The 19,641-nt window shown below is 39.1% G+C and overlaps 1 protein-coding gene and 1 pseudogene across 1 annotated transcript; both read right to left on the bottom strand.

The window, feature by feature from the left end:
• Positions 1–857: 857 nt before the first annotated feature.
• CCDC43 (coiled-coil domain containing 43) lies at positions 858–12,091 on the bottom strand. The gene is made up of 5 exons (XM_077164152.1): positions 11,713–12,091; positions 6,402–6,489; positions 5,120–5,255; positions 3,796–3,854; positions 858–2,502 (listed from the first exon to the last, which is right to left on the bottom strand). The coding sequence occupies exons 1-5, from the start codon at positions 11,914–11,916 to the stop codon at positions 2,315–2,317; spliced, it is 675 nt and encodes a 224-aa protein (XP_077020267.1). The 5' UTR covers positions 11,917–12,091; the 3' UTR covers positions 858–2,314.
• A 5,100-nt stretch (positions 12,092–17,191) lies between these two features.
• LOC143685854 (large ribosomal subunit protein uL11 pseudogene) lies at positions 17,192–17,691 on the bottom strand (annotated as a pseudogene).
• Positions 17,692–19,641: the final 1,950 nt, after the last annotated feature.

Raw genomic sequence — 19,641 nt, 5'->3', positions numbered from 1 at the left:
TGAAACTAATAAAACTTATGCTCCCATTTTCTAATCTAAAAAAATTTGGCATACTTTTTAAAATGGAAAAAAATTATATAAAAGTGGTTCAAAATTGAGTTACCTTGAATGACATCAGTGTCCCTTCCACCTGAATAATTTATTATAAAGTTGTAGAGTTGGGAATTAATGTTATGACTGAAAATTCCAAATTTCCCCAAAATGTCAATCTCACCATAGAATATATGGTTCTTTACAACTTGCCCTTTGCAATACTGAACATTTAAGATGTAAAGGATTTAACACCTTCATTTAATGGATATCCATCCTCAAACCCTAGTAAATTGATAACAATATATTTGATAACACATATAAATATCTGTTTGAGCTTACACTTAACTATAACATACATAATAGAGTTCCAGAAAAATTAACACTGCTATAATAGATTCAAACAAGTACTCTTCCAGGGGTCTGTGAATACAGCCTGACTCCTTCAGAGACCAAAATCAGTGAACTGAAATTTCAGAATTAGGGTTACTAAATTAAAACAGCCTCTTTCATACCGTATTTGTAGCCACAGCCTACTGCTACCACCACATAAAGGACTAAGAAACCAATAGTTCTTCAGTGGATTTCGAAGTCAATTTCCTGACTTTCCAAAAAGCAAGGTAACCTTTGTGATCTCTTAACCCCCTACTTCACAGATAGGAAGATGGAGGCTGAGAGTTTATGTACTGCAGGAAGAGGCTGCACTATTAGAGCAAATTCTAGAGCAAATCAAAACAAAACATAAAAAATTAACAAATTTCTAAGTGACTATTCACACAGTTCATTTACATGGGTAGCTGTAAGGAATCAGAATAAATCAAAAGATGGCGGTTTTAATAAGTTTATTTTTTTTGTTTTTTTTTTAATTTTTGCAATGCCACAGCTATAGGAGTGCATGAAGAGGTAAGATACATCTCCTTTTCCATAACCATGCATCTTTTTTACCTTCTATGCAAAGGTAAAAAGTTTTATTAATCTCATAGTTAATGGTATAAAACATGTTGACAAACTTTTTCTATAAAGGGCCAGATAGTAAATATTTTAGGCTTTAAGGGCCATGTAAAGTCTCTGAAACATATTCTTTTTTTTTTTTTTAAACAATACTTTAAAAATGTAAAAACCAATGTTAGCTTGCACCATACAAAAACAGGCCAGGCCAAATTTGACCTGAGGGCAAGTAGTTTGCAGACCCCTGGTATAAAATACCTGCTCTCTATTTTGTCAGTGAAATTGCAGTCCTCAAGCTTCTTGACAGTCTGCTGCTTGAAGAATCTTACATTTGAATGTGGCTTGTGACAAAAGTGGAAATGGAGAGCTCCCTGTTCACTTTTGACTCTCCCAAGCAGTTTTTCCATTCACTCACTCAATAAATTTGTTGAGCACCTATTATGTACATTATTAAATATCTTAGTGACAGCAGATTTCCAGTGTTTTTTACTTAAATAAGGGGATTGTTCCAGTTTCTCTAAACCAGGAATTAATTTTATACTCATATGTTTTCGGGCAAGTGAGGATTAAAATTTCTATCACCACTAATGAGGATCCATGATTTGAAAAGATAAATCTAGCAAATGACAAATATCCTTGCATCCAATATTGACACATCCTTCTTAAAGTCACAGCTTAGAAGAAAAATATGTATTTAAAAAGATACTTTGTTTCCTCTAATAGGCTGAAAGCTTTTTAAAAACATTCTCAAATTGAGAATACCCCCCAAATAATTTCTTCCCATTTTTCTAGTTTGTTGCCACATAGACTAAAATCTGGATCCAGACAGAACTTTTCATTAGCTTTCTATTTCAGCCATGAAACAATACTATGTAAATGGCTGAATACTTCCTCTGAAGCAATTTGCACTCCTACATTTCATCTCAGGGAATGCTGATGTTTCTGCTCTTTCAGAATGAAATCCTTAACTGTTAGCTTTCTGCATCCTTCTGCTGTTTATCCAAGTTGAGGGAAGATTTTTTTAAAGTGGCCAAAAGGAGCACAGGATTTCAAGATTAAAAAATAAAGGTTGCCCCATTCCAATCTTTGGTACAGACATCAACTACAATAATCTGATTACCCACACCACAGAGACATGGCACGTTTTGTAATTAGAAACACTTGTGATTTTCCTTTGACCATGTAAACAAAAGCGGAAATGCCTTGGAAAAGCATTTTGTAATGTTTTTCTTTTCTCTTAAATAACACATGTGCACAACCAGTTTAAATAACACATGTGCACAACCAGTTCTCCCTTTGAACAAGTTCATGGGAGAAGAGAGAGAGTAGGCCAAGGTTATCGCTTTCGTTCCCCTTTCTGTGTCCTTTTCTTTTCCTTTTCCTTGCGCTCTTGCTTGGCTAGTTTGTCCCTCTCCCTTTGCAGCCTGTCCTGCTCCTTCTTCCTTTGGGACTCATCCCGAAGCGAGTCTCGTTCCAGTTTTCGAGCATTGAGGACATCTTCCACATTGGTGTTTCGGAACAGAGCTACAGGTGAGTTAAGGGATTAGGATTCAAATCACAACCACTGCTCTCCCCTTACTCTGACAGTCCTCTCGACATGCTAAGTCCTGAATGTACTCTACCTAGTCCTAGTCTTTAAAAAAAAAAAATCTTAAATTTATCTTTGGTCAGTGGAGAATCTAAAGCTACTATTAAAAAAAATTAAGTCCTTCAGAATAAAAAAAAAAAAATATTCACCTACCTAAATCTGAATTTTAAAGAATTTTATCGAAATAAAATTTAGTTCTAGGATAAGTACTTAAATCATTAAATGGCAGAGTATTGTTATAGTATCTAGGTTGGTTTTAGTGATAAGAGTAAGGTAACTAGCAAAATGTTTATGTACCTTGGCATGATGTGCATGATAGGATAGTGGTTATGATGGAGTTTTATGTTTGAGGTTTGTACTATTTTTATAACTGTCCTGTGAGTTTGGAAGTATGTCAAAAAGTTTTAAGTTCCAAAAGAGTTAAAGTTGTTTAACCTTACTAAACAATACATTTGCCAATTTGCTTTTTATTCTAGACCACTAAAGCTTAAGTGAAGACTATGTTCTATTATCTACAAGCTCTGAATTTATAATACAAGATATATGGAATAATAAGTTTAAAGCATTAGAAGACACCAAGCCAAAAACTTTATCCCTCATTCCTTATGACTTTAAAAACATAACCTGTTTATGCCAGTCAAGCTCCTGTCCACTCTTAAAAGGTCACTTTTTTCTGCTTTAGTTACACTTTAAAATAAGTCTCCCCAAAATAACCTCCCCCTTTTCTGATAACCTGCCACATTCCTCACCTTTAAGAAGATGGATCTCTAAATCCACCTTCCCTAGCAAGCTTCTCAAAGTGATTCTGTTGTAGGCAACTTCCTCAGCATATGTTTCAATATGTACATATTTCTAGCTTGTAAAAAAGGGTTCAGTTTTTTGTATTCCCTTTCAAAGAAATTAAAGGTCTCTGAAGACAAAAACCAAGATTTTGATATTATTTTGTTTCTACAGTGCTGGGCAATCTAGTACCATTCACAGGGAGTATAGATTCTTATTTTCCTTTAGAAATCCTTCCTCCAAGATAATCCTTTCACAGTACATGTTTTCTTTGGAGAAAGTTCTTGCTAAATTGACTATCTAGGATGTCCTAAGAACTGAACTCCCAATGTTGGCATGACGTGAGTTTCTGGAGGTAAACGCAACCTTCAGCAATGACAGCATGGCAAAATAAAAATTGATCCTCAAGACTATATGTAAAAACACGTGGGGAAGGATAAAAAGGATACATTTGTCGGAACCAATGTTCGTTGTGATAGCACTTGAATCATCCTTCTCATCTGCTTCAGTGAGTGATGTTAAGGAAAGTCAGACAGAAAAGAAGGATTGGCACATCTCAACTCCACAATAGAAAACATTCAATAGACTGCTAGGTAGGAAAGGCACACTGAATGGCCAGAAGACATTACCAGGGATATGGTGGTAAACACATGAGATTCATTTTTAAAAGTCTCAAAGCTTCTATAAGAACCTTATCTCTTGGAGGCCGAAAAGAAACTTGGGCTGATCTGGGTGGACTGTCACTTAACCTGGAAGCTGGAGGTTGGCGAGATGACCTCTATAACAATGATTTTCATAAGATGATTCTCAGAACCACCTGGGAACTTGTTAAAGACACATTCTAGGGCTCCACTCTGAACCTACAGAATCAGAAACTCAAGTTGTGGGAAATCTTTGTTTTAACAAATGCCTCAGAAGGATCACTGCTTTAAAGGTTACTTTCTAGCCCAAGCAATGAGATTTTGTAACTGGACCCATAACCTTGGCAAGAAAAGTCATCAGGAAAAACTAGATGAGAAACTGGCTCAAAAGAAATAAAGAATTCTTTCCTAAATTAGTGATTAAGATACTTGACATTTCTGGTATGCTGTCCACAGCATAAGGTGCAACATACTCCAAGAAGGTTAAACAAGCTAAACATTTCTTGAAAAAAATTTCAAGTTCACAGGGCACCAAATCCAACCTTTTCTTTCTGCATAAGCTTCTCAAATTCCAGATTTATGATGACATTGCTTGAAGGTTCAGCCTCACTTTTAATTATGTAGTCACTGGACATAAAAAAAAAAAATTCAAAAGAAACTGCCCCAAATTTAGGAAATCTTTCATCCAAATATATCAGGTTCTAGTCCTGGTTTTGCCACTAATTCTCAAAATATCTCTGATTGCCCATTCATGTCTTTTTTGTGCATTAGTTTTCTTAACTATGAGGAAAGAATATGAAGATGGAAAAAAAATGGATCATTCATGTGAATCTGTACTATACAGAAAGGTATTATAGAAATGTAAGGAATTACAACTATCTTATTTTCTGGAAACCCAATTTAAGAGGTCTATTAGTAAAATGTCTTACACTAAATTTTTCAGGAACATACTGATTATATATTGAAAAACATAATCCAGCATCAACTATTCCAACATCATTCCGCATACCCACAAACGGCCATTGATCACTGCCATTGTAGACGGAAAGGCAACTTCCCAAGCTCACTGTGAGCCAGCAAGCACTTGTGGCTTGAGCCTCAGGGAATGGTGCTGAGACTCCAGAAAGGATATTCTTCTTCATCTGTCACATTAGCATACTGGGCCAGGAGGGCAGCTTTTCTTTGCTTCTCCTCTTCTGATACCATCCTGGGCTTCACCACGATCTGTGCCTGCTTCTCAATTAGGGTGGCAATGGCTTGTACTTCATCTGGGAGATGATGGAAGGGAGGGACAACAATGTTGTATGGGAGAGAAAACAGGCTCACTGGACCATCAGTCTACCCCAACAGTGCTTGTCCTAAAGCCACTGGCTTTTACTGACTGCTTAGAGCCCTGAGGTTCAAAGGGGCCTTAGGTGCCATTGAGAAAGGCAAGGAGAGGCCACACAGACCAGGCTTTAGGCTTTGTACCTGTCTTCAGTCGGAGCAGCCCTGCTTTTATTTATTTTATATATTGAAATTCTGCTGCTTGAAACAAAAAAAGGTTGAAAACACTGCATTAGAACCATAGAAAATTAAATTCCAAACGTGCAAATTTCTCCCCTGTCATCCCAGAAACATAAGAAGGAATCTAGAAACAACTCATCCTGGTTTATAATTATACCAGGTGATATTCTTAGATTATTGACATATTTTTAAATAAAGTAAACTATTAAGTTCTCCAGTCTCCATAAAAGGAGGTAACGGTGTAGAATAGTAGTTCTTAAATTGGGTCCACATTAGAATCATTTGGGGTAGTTAAAAAAAAATCTATGCCTCAACCCCAAAGTTGTTTACATATTTGGTCCATGGTCTAGTCCAAGTATTAGTATTTTAAGTACATCAAGTGATTCTAATGTACAGCCAAGACTGAGAACCAACAGTGTAGACAGTTTAGAATAGATTTTATTCAGGTTTAGTTTTTATGATTTGAGTTTTCTACAGCTAGTTTGTCATCCTAATACAGTGGGTATATTAGCCCACTTCTCTTCTAAAGGGTGAAGAGTTTAGCTGAGTAAGGCAAAAACCCAACCATAATTTGTATTATGAAATGTGAATATGAAAAAAATGGGAGGTGGAAAAAAAATATTTGACCCTATATCTGCAATGAAAACCTACAAGGGGCAGGGAAAAGAGAATGAAAAAAAGTAAAAAACCACAATGAAGATAACTCTGATCAGTTTGAAAAGGAAAAATATAAGAGAAAAAGGAAACCAGTATTCAGCAAAAAGTTAAAAGTGAGCTGCTGGGTGTTTGCCAGCTTCAATTATCTTAGGGAAAACGAGTATGCAAAGGGGAAAATTAAAACTAATAGCAGGACAGCAAAGGCTGTGAGGAAAGGCACTGGAAGTTAGACATAAAAACTCCAACTCTACCTTCTTTTTTCACTTTGGTGACAACATTCTGAGTTTCTGACCATCGTTCCACAATCTCCCTGCAAATACTGAGGAGGGAATCTTCTTCCTAGTTGGAAAAGTAGATAAATACCCTCAAAAACAATATCAATTTGAAAACAGCCTGTGCAGAGTACAGCTCTCCCTGCTGGAGCTGGGAAGAAATTATGGGCAGGGTTTAAGAGAAATAGAATAGAGTACCTTTTTCTTTTGAAGTTATAGACAGTTGTAATCCTGTAGTAACCCACACCCAATCCATCCTGACATGCTCCAGGAGAAAGGAGTCCCTAGCAACTCAGGGCAGTCCTCCCATTCTTTTGGAGCACAAACCTATTGCCTGAGTTAAAACTCCTCTGTCAAACCTTCCTTGGCTAATATGCTCAACTCAGAACATTCTCCAAGGTTCAGCAGTTTTCATGGTGGGTCATATCAGTGAGCTTGCTGACACATAAAAGGAGATAAATGACTACATGATTTTCTGTTCAACCATCTCCTGTCCATTTTACATAAGCATACCTATTCCGTACCCCAATCAAGCTCCCTCCTCAGTGTGGTGTAACAAAAAGGATGTTAGCTTCAGTGTCAGGCATACTTAAATTCAAATCCCAGATCTATGAGCAAATTTTTTAAGTTTATGAGCCTTGCAGTTTCCCAGTATTTTAGTGAAGATCACATGAGAATGAATATGAAGCATTTACCCTACTTGGCAAAAAACAGACATTGAACAAATATGGGCATTTTCCCCTATCTTCATTAAGGCTGCCTTCACATACACATTCCACTCCTTAGGGCCAGGCACTGTTCTAAATTCTTTGTATGAGGATATTGAGTAAACACTGAGTAAACATTGATTAAATCAATCCCACAAAGTAAGTACTATTTAATTCTCAATTTACAGATCAGGAAACCAAGGCACAAAGGTTAAGTGACCTGCCTAAGGTTACACAATAAGTGAATTAAACAAGATTTGAAACCAAGCAGCCTGGGTTGGGCTCATGTTCTTAACCTATATTGGATCATCTCTCCAAAGGGAACTGAGGACAGTCAGAATCCAGGCTTATTGTAGATATCCTTGTTTGTGCCCAACAGAGGATTCTGTCCTCTACCCTGCATCCTTTTAACATATGTGCCAAACATGTGGAACTTCTTTGGTCCAGAGTTGCTGTAGTTCACACAGCTCCCAGAAAAAAAAAAAAAAAAAAGCAAATAAAGAGAAAAAGAAAAATGGACAGAAAAAGGAGAGGAGAGGCAAAAGAGCAAGGGAGCTCTTGGAGGAGAAGGTAATTTATAGCTTCAATTTTCTCACCTCGGCCAAACTAGTACCTTCATCATTTATTCATTTTTTCATCCAGAAGGTGCCTGCTATGTTCAAGGGACTACGATGAATGTTAAAGAGAATGAGACATGAGCTTGACCTCATGATGCTTACAATTTAGCAAGGTGGTATAAAGCAGCTGCCATAAAACATAAGATCCTGATGTGATAGGTTAATTTCATTTGTGACCTTGGCTAGATTATGGTATCCAATTGTTCGGTCATGTAAGCACTGGCTTGATTAGTTAGCATGAAGGTATTTTGTAGATGGATCTGCAGCTACAGTCAGTTGACTGCATCTACCACCCAACAAAGGAGATTACCCTCAGCAATGAGGAGAATCTCCTCTTCTAATCAGCTGGAGGTCTTAAAAGCCAGATCTGAGGATGTCAGAAGTCAGAGAGAATTTCTGCCTTTATTTCAGCCATCCAGCTTCCCTGGGGAATTCAACTTCACCTTCATTGGGGTTTCTAGTCTGTGCCCTATGGAATTCAGATGCCAACTGCCACAGTTGAGTGAGCCAATTTCTATAATAAATCTCTTAATATAAATACACATATATGTATCAGTTCCATTTCTTTGGAGAACCCTAACACACCTGACCACCCTACTTGACCCATCCCTCCACTCCATTCCTGGTCTCTACAATGCCCATTTTTTCATAGCACCATTGCTTTCTAATGTAACATTTAATTTATTGATTTCTTTGTTTGTTTCTTGTCTGTTTTTCCATGCTAGAACATAACCTCATGAGGGCAGCGATGCTGGTCTGTTTTGTTCACGGATTTACCTCAAGCACGTAAGGCAGTGTCTGGCATAGAATAAGCAGTCAATAAAAATTTGATAAATCATTCAATTAATAGAAGTGTCACTGGAAAGAATAAAGAGAAAGACAGAAAGCTTTTATTTGTTTATAGTTATTTGCTCCTAACTGTAACATGGTCCTTGAATCTTATCACAAATTGTTGCTGACAACCTTTTTAATTCCTAATATTGAATCCTAGCTCAATTTGGTGATGGATCTGGCTAGGCATTTTGTTTTTCCTAGAAAGGGATCTGGTATTCAGTCAGGGATGTCTGTCACTGTATGCAGCCAGACTGAATGACAGAAAGTAGCACTTTGAATTACTTGTCTAATATAGCCATATTTATTTGTCCTTGATGCTCCTCAGTTGTTTAGTAGACAAGACCCCTGCCTCACCATGTAATTCCTGGCCAATTCTTTCCAGAGTTAGTTTCTTGTAGAAGGGACTGGGAAAACTATGAGAAAATGAAATATAGTTTAGGAAGCAAGTGAGGGGAGGAGGAGAAGACACTCTTAAAAATTTTGTCTTCTGCAGTTTACACAAATGAGGCAGATTTAAAGAAACAAATATGTTTCTGGAATGTTTTTTGTCCTCTACAAAGAGACTAGAAGAGTCTAAACTAAACTGATGCTGCCTTTATCAAGAGAATACAGCTACAAATAATGACACCAAAAGAACTGGTCAAAGAGCTGGTACAACGGGTTACCTAAGTTATTTCAACTTCTTCTTCATGGATTCTTTAGAAACTTCCCAGCTAGAAATAAAAACCAATTTAAATTGCTTGCTTCCATGTGGACAACCAAAGCTATAGGTTGAGCCCCCAATCTTGGGATTTGTTCATATGAAACTTAACCCCACAAAGGATAGGTCAAACCTAGTTAAAATTAGGCCTAAGACTCACCCCCAAGAGAATCTCTTTTGTTACTCAGATGTGGCCTCTCTCTCTAGCCAACACAACAAGCAAACTCATCACCCTCTCCCTGTCTGCGTGGGACATGACTCCCAGGGGTGTGGACCTTCCTGGCAATGTGAGACAGAAATCCTGGAATGAGCTGAGACTCAGCATCAAGGGATTGAGAAAACCCCTAGAATGAACTAAGACTCAGCATCAGGGAATTGAGAAAACCTTCTTGACCAAAAGGGGGAAGAGTGAAATGAGACAAAATAAAGTGTCAATGGCTGAGAGATTCCAAACAGAGTTGAGAGGTTATCCTGGACATTATTCTCATGCATTAAATAGATATCACCTTGTTAGTAAAGATGTAGAGATGCTGGAGGGAACTGCCTGAAAATGTGAAGCTGTGTTCCAGTAGCCATGTTTCTTGAAGATGACTGTATAATGATATAGCTTTCACAGTGTGACTGTGTGATTGTCAAAACCTTGTGTCTGATGCTCCTTTTATCTACCTTATCAACAGATGAGTAAAACATATGGTATAAAGATGAATAATAGGGGGAACAAATGTTAAAATAAATTTAGATTGAAATGATGGTGATCGGTGAGGTGGGGGGTGGGAGGTATGGTATGTATGAATTTTTTTGTTTTCTTTTTATTTCTTTTTCTGAATAGATGCAAATGTTCCAAGAAATGATCGTGATGATGAATATGCAACTATGTGATGATATTGTGAATTACTGATTATATATGTAGAACGGAATGATCAAAAGTTAGAATGCTTGCGTTTGGTGTTTTTTGGTATTTAAAAAAATTTTTTTAATTAATTTAAAAAATAATAAGAAGAAAAATAAATAAATAAATTGCTTGCTTCCTACGTTTTCCCCCTACAATCTGCAATGTCAGCATCCAAGAAAAGAATTTACTCTTCGGTGTTCTATTTCCACTGAACTTCAAAGCTGCATCACAAGCTGTGTTAAAGCTTTCTCGTTTATAGCCCAAACTCCCTAATACAGGCTCTAGGACTCAAAGGGGCAGTTGTCAGGAGGACCTGAACAGCTATTTAACAGTATCGTATTTCAATCGTGTACACAATCAACAAAGTGTGCTTCCACTAAGTGTGCATGATCTATCCAAGCACCCTCCCACCCCCCACCTCCACCTCCTGTCACAAAATCTGCACAATGGAAATGTCAGCAAACTATTTTTGGATTTGGAAAAAAGTTCTCTGCCTTCTAACCCTTTCTTTTCCATCTTTTTTTTTTTTTAAAGAAAAGTATATAATGTATGTATATCTATACTTACATATGTTCCCAATAACTTTTGAACCTCTTTAATAGTCCCTGAAAATTGGTCATGAGGATAAAAAAATGAACCCATTTTCCAAATCTGTTTAATGTGATAAATACCAGAAGATAAAGCCTTTGATGTTCTGGTGACTCGCACAATACCCTCCAGGATCTCCTCTAAACCAGGAATGCAGAGCCAACTTTGACTTCTACATCAATTAGTGATGATGTAACTAAAATTTATCTTTAACCTTCTTGTATTTAAAAGAAAACAAATTGTTGTAAAGCCACAGGGGAAGTAGAGATTAAGACAGCAGAAAGGATCAAGTTGGGAAAGTAGACATCTTGGTGACTTACTAGTAAAACACAGTTAAAAATGCACGTCTAAATTCTTAATCTGCCTCTAAAGTCTAAGTACCAAGTTTATCCCCTTCTTTAAAGCTCCTCTCACCCCCCACACCTATAATTACTGTATTTCTGGATACTGTGTAAATGATCAAGTGCAACATTTGCTTCAGTTAGGCCTAGGCATGAAAAAGACCTCTACCAACAGCTTACCTTTTCTGTACTTATACCTTCAAGCCCCCAAAACACTTCATTCTCTCATATCAGAACACTGTCAACGGATGTGAATGAAACTGGCCGTTAGGCGTTTATGATAAAACTCCCACTTAGACATTTCAACGCCTCTGAAGAACACTCACCAGCTCACCCAGAGGCATCCCGAAAGGGCCTAATCCCCAGAAGTGAGGGAAAGCCATTCCTTTCTATGTACCTACATCCTCAAAGGGGCAGTTGTCAGGTTTCCCAAAACCTTGGGTGCGGAGCAACCTTCTTTCACCGCGGCCCAGAACTCAGAGGAAGACTATTATCTAGCTGGTGAGATCACTAACCCTCGGGGACCCCAGGTTGGGGAAAGGAATGAGAAATTTCAACAAGACCCCTCAGGGTACCGCCTGAGGCTGAAGGAACATGTCCGGGCTTCTCACCAGGAAAGCAGAAAGAATACCCTGCAGAGCGTCCAGCTTTTCTTCTTCCTCCTCCTCCTGCAGGACACCCAGGATGTAGGCGCCGTACACGGCTCGATCCACTCCTAGCGCCTCCAACCGTCCGTCCAACCACGATGCAAAGCCGCTGCCCCCGCCATCGCCTTCACCCGAGGCTGCCGCGGGCACTCCGCTGGGCGCCGCCATCTTGGGGTCGGGGTCCTGCCAGTCCCCGAGGCGCCACCCGCAGTGCCTGACAGGCCGCGCGGCGGGCCCACGGTGCTGGCCGCGAGTGGGACCCACGCCCTGGGGCGCGGGGCGAAGCGCTCCAGCAGGTCCAGCCGAACGGTAGTGACTGACTGGGCGTTCAGTATCTTCTAAATAAAGCCTGTCTACGCGGACGCTCAGTCACGTGATCTCACAGGAAGTCTGGCAGCCAAATATTCCTAGCAGAGTCTTTTTACATTTGGAGAAGTTCAGAGAGGTTCAATAACTTTACCAAGGTCACACTACTAATAACCCAACGGAACCAGAACTCAACTTCGATTGAGTTCCTCCGACTACCTCACCGAGCTGCCCTTCCTCGCCCAATCGTGGTATACTAAACCATCTAATCCCACACAGCTGTGATTTCGAGAACAGCGGTAAAACTTGTCTAGCTTTCAAGTCGGAACCTGCTGATTTTGCCCGGAGTATCCACCATAGCCATCAACTGCTGCTTTCGCCTTTGTAAGCCCCCTTCCCCCATCGAAATTCTCCCTCCAGAGAACCTTCCCTGATTCCCTGAAGTCTAGATTAAGAACACTCAAGTATAGTATGTTGCTTTTCTGCACCTATGTCCTACTTAGGTCTATACCTGACATATAATAAGCACTCAGTGAATGAACAGGCACCTCATTTGTTCAACATTTACAGAGAAATCTTTTTGAGGAGTCTTTTTTTTACCTTTTGCAGCTTTTCATGCAGTCTCTTATAATCCTCTTAATGACCTTGTGAGGGGATGCTTTTATTGTCTGACGTTTTAGAGATAAGGAAACAGAGCCACACACCTGAGACAGGGTCTTACCAGAGGAAGGAGCTCATCTGGCTAAGACACCAGAGCTTCACCTCACTACAAAACACGTGGCTCTGGGCTGGAATTAATTACCCAAGAACCTGGGTTGGATTTGCTAAAGTAAGATGGTCTCTGGAGTCTGGCAGGTCCCTGGTTTGGCTTCTTCCATTCACCGAATAGTATGGCATTGGTGTCAGGCCCTAAAAATTTAAAGGTGAACGTCACAAAATTTCAGTCCAGTAGGAACAGACATGTTTAAAGAAATAATGACAATATGATGCGGTAAATGTATTACTGGAGCTTTGTCTAATGCAGGTTGCATTGGATGCGGAGAAGATTAGGCTAACTGTCAGGTTGGAGCAGGGTTGGAAGATGTGGAGGTTGGTGGCAGGTAGAGGTTGAAGGAATCTAGGAAGGCTTCCCAGTAGAGATAATGCTTGAATTTTCTAGAAGAATGAATGAGTTCTTTAGCCAAAGGAAGTGAAAGGAAAAAGGGGGAAGTCCCAAATGTTGGGAACTGTGTGTGCAAAAACTTATTGGGAGCTCCCACAGATTCATATATGCCTTGAGCAACAGGATTCAAATAGAAGAGATTCAGGAGATGGCTACAAAATTGGGAGGGCTTGTATACCTTGCAAAAGGCCTGGAGAGAATTTTCTACCCTTATTATTATTGGGATAATCTAAATGAATGCACATGGAAAACTATAAAATTTAGTAGAAATGCAGGGTAGTGTGAATATTAGTCCTATGGCCTTGGTGTTCTCACTGAGTTAAAATGTGGCACTAATGGACCCAAAGGCCCAAAGTGGCCCCCCAAAACTCCCCTCTGTTTTTCAAATTCTCCTAACTCATGTTTGTCTTAACCCACTGGTCATCTTGTAGGTGGGAAAATTTCACAGACACTTGGGAGTCACCATGGGTCAAAGATCATAGCTTGAGGTCAGTGAAGAGCCCCCACAACTAGAAAAGTCACACAAATTTTTTTCTATTTTACATTTTTTTTGAAATAATCACAGACACAGAAAGTTGCAAAAATAGTACAGAGAGAGAGAATTGTGGGAAGATGACAGAATAGGGAGCTCCAGGTTCAGTCCTTCCATGAAAACAACAGGCAGGAACTGTCTGAAACAATTATTTTGAAACTTTAGAGGCCAGTAGGACACTGTACAGCATCCAGGGAAGAGCAGGAGGAAGAGGCTGGTAAATTATGCTAAAGATCAGTAAATTGCTCTCTCCATGCTTAGTTAGCAGCTTCCTTTCCGTACCACACTTTTGCAACCGGTTGCACTGGAGTCCAGCCCTGACTAGCTCACTGATAACAGAGATAAAAATCCTCTTCTCTAAGATTAGGGTCATGATTAGAGACTCTGGTTCACTGGGGACCCGACTCTGAGGGTGGCCATTTTTATAACCAATTCTGGACAAAGGGCACAGTGGTAGAGACTTAAAGGCACTATACTTCCTCAGGGCTGCAGGGGACAGTTAATTGAAGGGTTGCATTTTCTGGACAGGTCGAGAAAGCTCAGCTTTGGGGAGCCACAGAAGAAGCTCCTGTCATCCTTCCCAAACCCCTCCCTGGGGAACTTTGGTGCTGGTCTGGCCCCCTTTATGGTCCTGCCCTGTTTCAGCTGGGAAAGACTGACTTGGGAAACTCCTTTCTAGCATGCTCCCCACCCCCACCCCCCCCATAATTTGCTCTCCAGGCAAAAGCAGCTTGAGATAACAAAAGAAGTGTAAGAAGAGTATAGAGGGGGACAGGATGGAGCAGAGGCTTGCCTGCTGTAAACACCTGGGTCAGGGAGGTCTGTCTCCTGGGAAACAGAGCGGGCATTCAAACTCCTGTCAACAGGGGAACTCCAAAACAAGTAACAAGCACTAGACAAGACACAGGCCCATAAAAGATAGGGAGGACCCTGCACACTGCATTCATCTTGAGCAGGCCTTCCTGATAAAAGGACTGAAGCTCAAGAATTTCTTTATCTTCTCAACAGCTGGTTATAAAATCAGGAAAAAAGACATCTTGGGGAATAAATACCAGAGTAAACATTTTTAAATATTAAAAGGTACAGTGTTCAATTAAAGAGTATAAGACAAAGAAATAGGAAATGATGGCCTGTCCAAAGGATACTGGGACAACTGGAAATTCACCTGCAGAAGAATGAATGGAGACCCCTACTTCTCACCATACACAAAAATTAATTAAAAATGGATTAATGACCTAAATATTAGAACTAATACTATAAAATACATAGAAGAAAACATAGGAGAATATCTTCAGGACCTTGTAATAGGCAATGGATTTTTCAGATTCAACACCAAAAGCATGAGCAACAAAAGAAAAAAAAGTAGATAAGTGGGATGTTATCAAAAATAAAAACTCTGCGAGAGATAGTACCAAGAAAGTGAAAAGAGCTTCTTCTTCCTGTAAGCAGCCTGAGGTTATCTCTAAAAATGGTTCGCTATTCACTTGACCCAGAAAACCCTACAAAATCCTGCAAATCAAGAGGTTCAAATCTTTGTGTTCACTCTAAGAGGACCTGAGAAACTACTCAGGCCATCAAGGATAAGCATATTCGAAAAGCTACCAAGTATCTGAAAGATGTCACTTTATAGATGCAACGTGTGCCATTCTGTCGTTACAGTGGTGGTGCTGGTAGGTAAGCCCAGGCCAAACAGTGAGGCTGGATGCAAGATCAGTGGCCCAAAAAGAGGACTGAATTTTTCTTGCACATGCTTAAAAATGCAGAGAGTAATGCTGAATTTAGAGGTTTAGATGCAGATTCTCTGGTCATTGAGCCCATCGAGGTGAGCAAAGTCCCTAAAATGCACCGCAGGACTTATAGAGCTCGTGGTCAGATTAACCCATACATAAGCTCCCCTTGCCACACTGAGATGATCCTTAACTGAAAAAGAACAAATTGTAACCTGGAAGAGCAGTTTGCACAGAAGAAAAAGATATCCTAGAAAAAACTGAAGAAACAAAAATTTATGGCTCAGGAAAAAATTCGTCATAAAATAAATGCAAATTAAAGTTAAAGCAGAATGTTGGTTGTCTTATTAGTTAAATATGTTAAACATTTACCCTGTCATTGTCTTGATTCATAAACATGCTGTTTTAAAAAATAAAGAAAGTGAAAAGACAACTTACAGGCTTTAATATCCAGAACATAAAAAGAACTTCTACACCTCAACAACAAAAAGACAAACAATCCAATTTAGAAATGGGCCACGGGGCGTGCAAGGGTAGTTCAATGGTAGAACTCCTGCCTGCCATTCGGGAGACCGGGTTCTGTTCCTGGCCAATGCACTTTCCAAAAACAAACAAACAAGCTAACAAACAAACGAAAAACCAACCAAACAAACAAAAATTCAACAAATAGTTCTGCAATAAGGGGATACTGTAATGGAAAATAGAATGAAATGTAACCCCCACCATACAGCATACAAAGAAAAAAAAGGGGGGGAGGCCATGGATTTGAGTAGACATTTCTCCAAAGATGATATTCAAATGGCCAATAAGCATATGAAAAGATGCTCAACATCATTAGCCATTAGAGAAATGCAAATTAAAACTACGAGATACCACTTTACACCCACTAGAATGGCCATTATTTTTAAAAAACTGAAAATAATATATGTTGGAAAGAATGTGGAGAAATAAAAACCCTTGTACCTCGATAGTGGGAATGTAAAACAGTGTAGACACTGTGGAAAACAGTTTGGCAGTTCCTCAGAAAGTTAAACATAGAATTAACCATGTGACCCAGCAATTCCACTCCTAGATATATACCCAAAAAAATTAAAAGAAGGGACTCAAACCAATATTTATATATCAATGGGTCATTGCAGCATTAATCACAGTTGCCAAAAGGTGGAAGCAACCCAAGTGTCCATCAACAGTTGGAGAGATAAATGAAATGTGGTATATCCATATGATGGGATACTATTCAGCCATAAGAAGATGTGAAGTGCTGGCTTGAAGAATATCATGTTGAGTGAAATAAGCCAGATACAAAAGGACAAATGTTTTATGATTTCTCTAATATGAAATACTTGGAATAAGCAAATTCATACAGACAGAGAGCTGAATAGTGGTTACCAGCGGTGGTCAGAGGGATGAATGGGGAATTACTGCTAAATGAGTATGAGTTTCTGTTTAGGATGATGAAAATAGTCTGGAAATAGATAATGTGGTGAAAGTTACACAGTATTGTCAAATTAATACAAATACAGTATTTGTATTTAATGTCAAAGAAGGGTTCACTTAAAGTGCTTTTTATAGTATGCATTACATTTATCACATTTTAAAATAAATGAATGCATACAAATGGATAAATGACATGTTAAATAGAAAGTTTACAGAAAAAATGCCTTTTAAAAATTGATTGTCAAATGATCCTTTATTAAAATATTTCCTCTGTATTTCTTAACTAGCAGGGCATACAACTGCCCAACTGTTGCGTTTTATCTATGATGTTATGAGGGTGGCAGCCATGAACAGTGCATCCCACAGGCTGGGCAATCCCCAGAATCTCTTTATTGGTTTCAGAGAGTTCTCTGGCTAAAAATTGGGGCTGCAGCTTTCAGGCAGTGTTTACAATCTCATCAACAGTGATATTTCCATGATGCTTACTGTTTTTCTGCTTCTTTCTGTCTCTGGGTGGTTTCTTGAGGGCCTTGATGATCGGGTCAGAGGCAGAAGGTACCACTTCAAATCTGGGCCCATCTGTTCTGAATGTCATTTTCACCATAATCCTTAGACCTTTCCAGACACCAGTTTGCCTTGGCAATGTTATCACCAACCTTTCTTGGAGACAGACCCAGGGGGCCAATCTTGGGGTCCTGGTCAGATGTGGCATCAACTTCCCCACTGGCTCACCTCAGGCACATGACTTTTATCTAGTTGGGGTTGAACTTGGACTTCATGGTCTGATTTTGTTCACAAAATCCATGTTGTGAACATGGATTCATGACAACTGAAGAAAATTATCCTTGGCCTCCTCTCAGCTGGAGGCCCAAAATTCTTAAACTATAAAAATGCTCAGCTTCATTTATAATTTTAAAAATATGCAAATCAAAAATGGCAAGGATATATCATATCATTGCGTGCTTCTCAGATGGAAAAGTCTGATAACACACAGTGCTGAACAGTGAATGGATAACAGGTTCTGGAAAATGTTGGCGCAGGAAGTAAGTTAGTACAAACCTGCTGGAAGGCAATTTGAAAAGACCCAGCAATTCTGCTGCTTGGAATTTATTCTAATGCAGAGATGTTTACAGAATGACATATTTATAAAAATACTCAATGCAGTTATGCTTATTGTAGTAAAAGGACAGAAATAATCTACAACCCATCTATAGGAGACTGGCTCAAAAAAAACACACTGTAGTCACATAAAATTGGGCTGCCATAAATATGAATGAGCAAGCTCTTTAGGTACAGACATGTAACAAAATCCAAGAAATATTAAAGAAAAAAATGAGGCTCAAACCAGCATATAATGTTTGCTACCCTCTGTGTTTAAAAAGAAGAGGGACCCCCTGACGTGGGACATGACATCCAGGGGTGAAATTCTCCCTGGCAACGTGGGATGTGACTCTCAGGGATGAGCCTGGCCCTGGCACCATAGGATCCACAATGCCTTCCTGACCAAAAGGGGAAAAAGAATTGTAACAAGTAAGGTATCGGTGGCTGAGAGAGTTCAAAGAGAGTTGAGAGGCTACTCTGGAGGCTACTCTTACACAATCTTCAGTTAGACATTGCTACTTACCGTGGTTTGCCAATCCTCAACCAAAACCATTCCTGCCAGCCCTAAAGAACATCTAGGGCTTTATCTGAGATTCAACAAAGGTTCCATGTACTGTGATTACTTTCTAGAAACCTTCAACCTCCAGATGGGTTCCCAGGCCACATAAATCTTGAAACCCAAAGCCAGCCTCTCTAGAACATCAACTAGTTCCACCCCACCATCTCATATTATCAACAGCCCTTTCCAACATGAAAAATTTAGAATAAACATAGCCCAAATACCCCTAAAGATTGGGAGAAAGATCAAATGAGAAGGTGGAGTTAAAAAACAGAGAAGATAGGATTTAACAAATGAATATGACTTCTGAATCATACTGTTATTTCTTTTATTCTCCATTGTCTTGAAGTAGCTAGTAGGAAAAATCTAAAATGGTGGAATTGTAACCCATACTAATCTCTGAAATCTATTCTATAACTAACTGTTGTAGTGTTCTTTGAAATTTATTGCTTTTTTTGTATATGTGTTATTTTTTCACAAAAAAGAGGGAGTTAGGGAAAATATATCCACATGTGTCTTCACATGTACAAAGAATATCTCAGGAAAGATACACAAAGAGGAAATACAGAGGGCTAAGAGCACATGAAAAGATGCTCATCTTCACTATTAGGGAATGCAAATCAAAACCACAGTGAGATCATTTCATACCTACTAGAATGGCCGCTATCAAACAAACAGGCAACTACAGGTATTGGAGAAGATGTGGAGAAATTGGAACACTTATTTACTGCTGGTGGGAATGTAAAATGGTATAGCCACTGTGGAGGATGGTTTGGCAGTTCTTCAGGAACTTCCCTTATGACCTGGCAATCCTGCTACTCAGGATATATGTGGAAGATTTGAAAGCAGGGACGTGAAGAGACATTTGCACACCGATGTTCATAGTGGCATTAATCACGATTGCTAAAAGATTAAACAAACCAGTTGTCTATCAACAGATGAAAGGATAAAGAAAATTTTGGTATATACATAAGATGTAATATTATTCAGTAGTAAGAAGGAATGAAATCCTGAAGCATGTGATGACACAAATGAAACTTGAGAACATTATGTTAAGTGAGGTAAGTCA

This window comes from Tamandua tetradactyla, chromosome 6 (genome assembly GCF_023851605.1).
Source record: "Tamandua tetradactyla isolate mTamTet1 chromosome 6, mTamTet1.pri, whole genome shotgun sequence".
In the NCBI taxonomy this organism is placed as follows: domain Eukaryota; kingdom Metazoa; phylum Chordata; class Mammalia; order Pilosa; family Myrmecophagidae; genus Tamandua; species Tamandua tetradactyla.
This window is presented reverse-complemented; position numbering and strand designations above follow the sequence as displayed.

Bases quoted from the DNA above. Each gene is read 5' to 3' on its own strand.
- CCDC43 (XM_077164152.1), bottom strand. From the start codon at position 11,916: ATGGCGGCGCCCAGCGGAGTGCCCGCGGCAGCCTCGGGTGAAGGCGAT. The intron at 6,490-11,712 runs GTGAGAAGCCCG...TTTTCCAACTAG, and splicing joins GTATTCTTTCTGCTTTCCTG to GAAGAAGATTCCCTCCTCAG. The intron at 3,855-5,119 runs ATATCCTTTCTG...AACATCACTCAC, and splicing joins AATGTGACAGATGAAGAAGA to TGAAGCAGATGAGAAGGATG.